Genomic DNA, 8,038 nt, shown 5'->3' with positions numbered 1-8,038 from the left:
GAGGGTAGCCACGTGACATTTATGGCGGGCATGGCTGGGGTCGTGACCACCCTGTGGAGGGCTGGGAGCACAGGGCATCACTGCTTCATGGACATCTTCCAGTTGCTCAGTGCCTGCCTGAGCCAGGAGCGCCGCTGGTGGGAAGTGGGCAGATTCTCACAGCTCGGGCTCCACTGGTGTGTGGAGGACGGGTCGCACATCCATGAATCCCCTTGCAGCAATGGCCAGGAAGTTTGCCAGTAGCTGGTCAGGATATGGTCTTGGGCCTGGGCTGCGTAGATACACACTGAGGCCTCTGGGTCATGTCTCAGGTTTTCCAGAGCTGGGTCATGGGGAGGGAAGAAACCACTTGTTATTTTTTTTAAACTTATTTACTATTATTATTTTAACCAGAGCATTGCTCAGCTCTGGCTTATGCTGGTGCTGGAAATGGAACCTGGGACCTCAAAACCTCAGACATTATTGTGCTATTTCCCCTGAGATCATTTATTGAGGTTCCCCTCACCCACTCGTGGGCTCCACACCTCCCCTCCCATATCTCTGCACTCTGCTCAGCATCCTCTCCCTCATCTCACCTTTCTCCTGCCTCTTCAGATTGTTCACAGCTTTCAAAGTCTGAATCACAGGTTGGGGACATAGCACAGCAGCTATGCACCAGACTTTCAAGCCTGAAGTCCTAGGTTCAGGCCTCACCACCACGGTCGGTCAGAACTGAGCAGCACTTACTTGCTTTTAAAAATGTTTTGTGGGGGAGTCAGGCACAGCAGGTTAAGTGCAGGTGGCGCAAAGCTCAAGGACTGGCCTAAGGATCCTGGTTTGAGCCCCTGGCTCCCCACCAGCAGGGGAGTCGCTTCACAGGCGGTGAAGCAGGTCTGCAGGTGTCTGTCGTTCTCTCCCCCTCTCTGTCTTCCCCCCCTCTCTCCATTTCTCTCTGTCCTATCCAACAACAATGACATCAATAACAACAACAATAATAACTACAACAATAAAACAAGGGCAACAAAAGGCAATAAATAAATAAATAAATTTTTAAAAATGTTTTGTTTCTTTTAATGAGACAGAGAGAGAGAGAGACAGAGGGAAAGAGACAGAGAAAGAGAAACCAGAGTACAACTCAGCACTGGTTTATGGTGGTGCTGGAGATTGATGCATCAGGCATAAAAGTCTTTTGCATGACCATTATGTTGTCTCCCCAGCAAATTTTGTATTTATTTATTTATTTGTTAATGAGAGAGAAGGAGACAGCCAGAGAATCACTCTGGTACATTTGGTGCTAAGGATCAAACTTAGAAACTCATGCTGGCCAGTCCAATACTTTAGTCACTGTACCACCTCCTGGGCCACTCGTCCAAAATGAATTTTATTTTATTTTTAACTTTTAAAATATTTATTTATTATCCCTTTTGTTGCCCTTGTTTTACATTGTTGTAGTTATTGTTGTTATTGATGTCGTCGTCGTTGTTAAATAGGACAGAGAGAAATGGAAAGAGATGGGGAAGACAGAGAGGGAGAGAGAAAGATAGACACCTGCAGACCTGCTTCACTGCCTATGAAGCAACTCCCCTGCAGGTGGGAAACTGGGGGCTCAAACGGAGATCCTTACCAGGTCCTTGTGCTTGGCGCCGTGTGCGCTTAACCCGCTGCACTACCACCTGACTCCCCAAAATGAATTTTAAAAATATTTTTAAAACTTTTTTAAAAGTCTGAATCAAAACCTACGTCATCCAGAAAGCCTTCCTAGATTGCCCCCAGCCTACCTCCATATCCTCATTATGCTCTCTAGTCACAAAATCAGTCTATGTCTCCCACTCCCACCCCCTCCCCACTCCAAGAATGTGAACTCTGGATACCTACCCTACACTAAATGACTCTTGTTTCCTGGATAAAACACCCCCCTCAGTTCTTCTATCAACTGAAGTAAAGACCTACATTACTGACCTGAATAAAGACTAGCTCAGCTGGACTGAGCTGAAGACTCTTGGGATATTTTCACCCCTTTCCCACTTCCCATGGTGAGCCTGCCCACCTCCTCATTCCCTAATTCCCTGGCTGGCCCCAGAAGTCCCACCCACTCATGGTGAGGCCTACCGACTTTCACTTCCTTCAGCTGATCTTCAGTCATGATGCTCTCCATGCAGGGGACCAGTGACCCTGCAGCAGAATGCAGGAGCTGAGAGCAATCAGTTTCTACTCTGGCCCACCCTCAAGCTGCCCCACCTCAAGCTCTCCCTACTTGCCCCCAGTCCCACCAACCAGGGCACTAGAGGAAGCAAGGGGGACCTGCTGGCAGGTTCCATGGGCGGGGATGAAACTAGGACAGGGTGATCTGTAGTTGACTTACTCTGCCCATGTGGTGCTGGGGTCCCTTACCCATGCTCTCCCATAGAGGGTCTCCAGGGACTGAGTGCCTGACTCCCAGAGCACCTGCTCTGTCTTGCATGGGCTGTACCTCAGAAGGCCCTGTCCTCACTTCTTCCCTGGCTCATTTCTATCTTTCTGACAAGCTGGGGCATCCCATGTATGCTGTTCTAGCACTTCCAGACCCCTTTTTCATTCACATAGAGATAGAGACAGAGAGAGAAAGAGAGAGAGAGAGAGAGAGAGACACCACAGCACCAGAGCTGCCCCCAGTGCCCTGGCATCCATGGAGTGTTGGAACCCAAATCTAGCATCGTGAAGACTCACTGTGCCACTGCCCAGACTGCTCTATTGTATTTGACTGGTGGTTTATGAGTACCTCCCACCAGATCAGGGGAGTCTTAATCCTAGATCCATAGACAGAGGAGTACTGGGAGGGCCAGTGGGTTGAGAGACCTCTACTTGAGTGCTGGAAGGGTTGGCAATTCTGTCCAAGGGCAGAAAGGAAAGAGTATAGAAAGAGAGCCAACCATAGTGTCATCAATTTCTTTCTTTCTTTTTAACTTAAAAATTTATTATCTTAATTTATTGGATAAATTGAGAGAGGAGAGAGAGAGAGAGAGAGACCTTGCAGCCTTGCTTCACCCCTCACAAAGCTTTTTCCCTGCATGTGGAAACTGGGGGCTTGAACCCCGGTCCTTGCATATTGTAACATGTGTGCTCAACTAGGTACGCCATTGCCCAGCCCTGCATCATAGATTTCTTAATGTAAGAATTTGGAAGGGAAAATATATAAAGAAAACCAACTAAGTGGTCTGGGAGGTGGTGCAGTGGATAATGCACTGGACTCTCAAGCATGAGGTCCCAAGTTCAATCCCTGGCAGCACATGTACCAGAGTGATTGTCTGGTTCCCATTCTCTCTCTCTCTCTCCATATGTATAATTTATTTATTATTGGATAGACACAGAAATTGAGAGGAGAGGGGAGATAGAGAAAGAGACAGAGAGACACCTGTAGCCCTGCTTCACTACTTGTGAAGCTTTCCCCCTGCATTTGGGGACCAGGGACTTGAACCTGGGTTCTTGTGCACTTTAACGTGTGTGCTTAACCAGGTGTGCCACCACCTAGCCCTTTCTCTGTTTGTTTCTTTCTTTCTCTCCTCCTATCTTTCTCATTAATAAATAACTAAAATCTTCAAGGAAGGAAAAGAAAGAAAGAAAGAAAGGAAGGAAGGGAGGGAGGGAGGGAGGGAGGAAGGAAGGAAGGAAGGAAGGAAGGAAGGAAGGAAGGAAGGAAGGAAGGAAGGAAACCAACCAAGTGTAGGATAGAGCCCCGCAACAGGACCACCTCTGGCAGGGCAGGTTACCTATGAAAATGACGGAGGCCTTGCGCAGGGAAGCCCGGGGATTCTTGGCATACTCCAGGCTCTGGCTGAGGAACGTGAAGGCACTCTCTTTATGGGTGTTCACCTGGGGCAAAGAGAAACACCCAGGCTGATGGGTCTTACAATGAGATGAGCTGTCCACTAGCTCTCCCAAAGCTAGGACTGGTACCCTGTCAGGCAGCCAAGCACTGCGCCCCCCCCCCCCCCCCCCCACACACACACACACTCTTAGGCATCTTTGTCAACCATCCAGCTTCTGCCTGAACCTCCCGGAGGACAGAGCTCATTTTATTTTAGCTGACTGTAGCAGCTGTGCCCTGGCCCTCTCCTTTCCTAGCCCCATATTATAGCTGGAAGGAAAGTTCTAGAATGCAGTACCAGTCAGGGTTGAGGATGGACCTCGCATGAAGAGACATTGTAACATGTGCGCTCAACCAGGTGCACCACCACTTGGCCCCAACAGAGACATTGTTAAATCAGGAGGAAAGTCTGACCGTGCTGGGTTAAAGGTCTGAATTCCAGAGCAGTAGGGGGAAAGCTGGAGTGGTAGGGGGATCCTAGAAGCTGCTCACATCCAGCCAGGAGTAGAGCTTACTTGTGCATCAGCACATGGGAAGCCAGCTCTCATTCCTTAGAGGGCAGTGGCAAAATAGCGCTTTAAGCAAAATAGCCTGACTGTGGTATTCAGGATGGGTTTGATCATATAGAAATTAATCGTCGTGTGGCCTGCTAAGAAACTGTTGACGGAGACAAAGGAAGTCTACCTATCACTCTCCTGTTGTCCACACCTGCATGGCTGAGAGTCAACGGCAGGGCCTGGCAAGCAACGCCTTCCGTGGTTATGTGCCTGCTCAGCCTCAATGGCCACCCCGGTTGCACCTGCCCGGGGGACAGTTCTCCTGACCTGGGCCTAGTGCAGATGACTACTCCCAGCAGAAGTGTGTCCTGCCCTCTCTGCTTCACTTGAGGGACTTCCTCTCATCCTACCACTAAAACCTTCCACAGCCTTCAGGAAGAGCTGCTCCCACTCCCAGCCTCAGGGGTTTCTGGGGCATCTTGCCAGCCCATGGTGGCACCCGCACACAGTGCTATAGTTGTCAATACCCAGCTTCCCTGCTGGATGCGGGACTCCCCCAAGACAAAAGCCGTGTCTCACTCAGCCCTCGGCCTGGCATAGCATAAATGCCCAGAAGTGCTGGGTGGATGAATGAATGCATGAATGAACAAATGAATTCCTTAACAATCTTCCCCACCCCGGCTTTTTTGTTTTGTTTTGTTTTGTTATTATTGTCACTGGGATTTCACTGCTCCAGGCTGACTTTTTAAGGGAGAGATAGAGAGACAATGGGAGGGACAGAGAGAGGGAAAAGATCCACCTGCATATCAGATGTCAGGCTCAGAAAAAAGAGAAAAGAAAGAAAGAAAGAAGGAAGGAAGGAAGGAAGGAAGGAAGGAAGGAAGGAAGGAAGGAAACCAGTAAATTCATAGGCTCTTTGGACTACAACTAAAATATGACTACTAACTATCTACAAAATGGAGACCCCCCCCCAACTTTTTTTTTGGCTTTATATGCTGACTCTTTTTTTCAGCCATCAGGTTCCAGATGCTACCACGATGCCAATCAGACTTCCATGGACAGACGACCCCACCAATATGTCCTGAAGCCCCCTGAAGCAAAGCGCAAGAACAGGCATAAGGATCCTGGTTTGAGCCCCTGGCTCCTCACCTGCAGGGGAGTCATTTCACAGGCGGTGAAGCAGGTCTGCAGGTATCTTTCTTTCTCTCCTCCTCTCTGTCTTCCCCTCCTCTCTCCATTTCTCTCTGTCTTGTCCAACAATGACAACATCAATAACAACAATAATAACTAAAAAAACAACAAGGGCAACAAAAGGGAAAATAAATAAATATTTTTAAAAATCTGACTTTCTAGCTTTTCTTGTGAAACCAGAGGGCCCGGCAAGAGGAGACTGTGTGGTGAGATGAGATTCTGAGTCAGGCTCCCACAGGGCCTGCCACCCCCACCATGCTGACACAGGCCCCATGTCACATCACATGTCCATGTCACATGTCACTCCTAACCATGATCTGCCCAGTCACTGGTCACTGCAGGTTTCTGAATTAATGACCCTGGTCAGACACTTCCTCCAAGCTTCTTTTCCCCACTGTGAAATGGTAATTATGATCTTTAGACACTCAATTGCAGATATTCTGAGCACTATTGAGAACTACTGGTTGTTAACAAAATAACAGCCTGCTGTTTTCTGTATCTTTCGGCTTAGGAGGGGGTATAGGCAGGAGTAGGGTAGCAGTCAGAGTATGTGTTTCCAGAGCAGGGAGAAGAAAGGAAAGACACTCCCACCTCCACTACACCCCCGGGGGAGCACTGCGCTCTGAGTCCCACTCACCAGGTACTTGCACACTTTGGCCACCACCTGCTGCTGGCTGTCCCAGGGCTTCCTGCTGTAAACTCCCTTTGGCAGTTCCCAAGCCATGGAGCAAGAACAGCGGAACAGGGTCTTCAGACATTTCTGGGAGAATAAGAAGAAGGAAATAGCCGAGCTATGTAATCCCAGGACAGCAGTGAGAATAAAATAAAATAAAATATTAAATAAAATAAAATAAGCAAAATTTGATTTTATTTTTTTTAAAAAAAAGAAAAGAGAGAAAAGAAAAAGACTTATAGTTGGAATGTGGAAGTGATGTGGGCTGTTTGCGGAGGAATCCAAACACAAGTAAGTGCACACCTTTAGAGACAGAGCTGCCCTGACATGAAAGACCTCAGTGGGAGGTTGATGGGGAGATAGCATAATAGTTATGTCAAAGGAATTTCATGCCTGAGATTCCAAAGTCCTAGGTTCAATTCTCCCTCCACCCTCCACAACCAACACCACAAGCCAGAACTGAGCACTGCTTTGATGAAAAACAAATAAGCGAGGGGGCCGGATGGTGGTGCACCTGGTTGAACGCACATATTACAGTGCACAGGACCTAGGTTCGAGCCCCCGATCCCCACCTGCAAGGGAAAAGCTGTGCAAGTGGTGAAGCAGTGCTGCAGCCCCCTCCCACTACCCCTTCCTCCTCAATTTCTGGCTGTCTCTATCTAATAAATAAAGATAATAAAAAAATGAAAACAAAAAAAGGAATGGCCTCAGTGGATTATCAGTGGTCCTGGCATGGTTTCCATGGGGGAGTCACTCTTGCAGGCCGGCCCGGAGCCCACACACTCACCTGGCTCACCTTGGTGTTGCCCTCCTGTGTGATGAGCAGCAGGGGCACCAGGGTGCTGACCAGCTGCTCCTCCATGTCCCGAGAGTGGGGCGACCGCAGCTTCTGGACCACCTTGCCGTACAGGTTGATGCAGGAGCAGCGCACGTCTTCCCGGGACTGAGACAGACACACCCGGAGGCTCAGGCAGGCTCCCTTCTCCACAAGGCTGCCTGGGCCTCTGGGCCTCACCTGGGGACACCACAGCCTTCCTTCCACTCATTCTATGGTGCCCTCCGGGGGCAAGAGATGAAGGATGATGGAGGGAGTGATGGGGGGTCTTGGTGGGGCTGTTCGGGGACCTGTGTCCCCTTCACAGCTGCCCCAGTCCAGATCCAGGATCTCCACTAACATAAAGGTGCCAAGTGCAGTAGAGTTCCCCTCTGCCAGGACCAATAAAGAGATATGATCCCTTGCACCAACAGACATAATTAGTGGCAATTTATGGAGATCTAAAATGTATGTAACTCTAACCTGGCACTGCAGTCTTATTTCTACAACTAACCACAATGACAGATATTGGAAATTAAATGTTGTAAGAGGAATGGGAATATTGATAGAAGTTATTAAGGTGGTTTTGTTGTGCCAACATATAGTCAATATTAAAAGAATGGGCCATGTACACTTGAGAAGAATGTGTATGCATTTATTTTTGGATGGAAGATTCTGTATATACCAATAAAATCCACCTGTGTTATTAAAAAAAAAAGAGAGAGAGATGTGATCCCGATGTCTGGGAAGTGGAGCAGTAAGGTATTCCACTTAAAAGCACGAGGTCCAGGGGCTGGGGAGATAGCATAATGGTTATGCAAAAGCCTTTCATGCCTGAGACTCATAGGTCCCAGGTTCAATCCCTAGCACCACCATAAGCCAGAGTAGAGCAGTACTCTGGTAATAAAATCAATAAAATAAAATCTGCCTGAGAGGTGGCACAGTGGATAAAGTGTTGGACCTTCAAGCATGAGGTCCTGAGTTCAATTCCTGGCCTCACATGTGCTAGCATGATGCTCTGGTTATCTCCTTCTCCTCTT

The 8,038-nt window shown here is 48.4% G+C and overlaps 1 protein-coding gene across 6 annotated transcripts in view; it reads right to left on the bottom strand.

The window, feature by feature from the left end:
• MROH7 (maestro heat like repeat family member 7) overlaps nucleotides 1-8,038 on the bottom strand; it is a 56,154-nt gene continuing 48,116 nt past the window's right edge. For 3 of the 6 annotated variants that reach the window (XM_060206260.1, XM_060206263.1, XM_060206265.1), the window contains 5 exons: nucleotides 6,972-7,127; nucleotides 6,149-6,271; nucleotides 3,726-3,828; nucleotides 2,089-2,151; nucleotides 1-322 (listed from right to left, as the gene is read on the bottom strand). In XM_060206260.1, coding sequence (XP_060062243.1) covers nucleotides 78-322; nucleotides 2,089-2,151; nucleotides 3,726-3,828; nucleotides 6,149-6,271; nucleotides 6,972-7,127 — 690 coding nt within the window. In that variant the 3' untranslated portion in view covers nucleotides 1-77. The remainder of the gene's footprint in view (nucleotides 323-2,088; nucleotides 2,152-3,725; nucleotides 3,829-6,148; nucleotides 6,272-6,971; nucleotides 7,128-8,038) is intronic. The other 3 variants (XM_060206261.1, XM_060206262.1, XM_060206264.1) reach the window with 3 other exon arrangements.

This window comes from Erinaceus europaeus, chromosome 13 (assembly GCF_950295315.1).
Source record: "Erinaceus europaeus chromosome 13, mEriEur2.1, whole genome shotgun sequence".
NCBI lineage: Eukaryota > Metazoa > Chordata > Mammalia > Eulipotyphla > Erinaceidae > Erinaceus > Erinaceus europaeus.
This window is presented reverse-complemented; position numbering and strand designations above follow the sequence as displayed.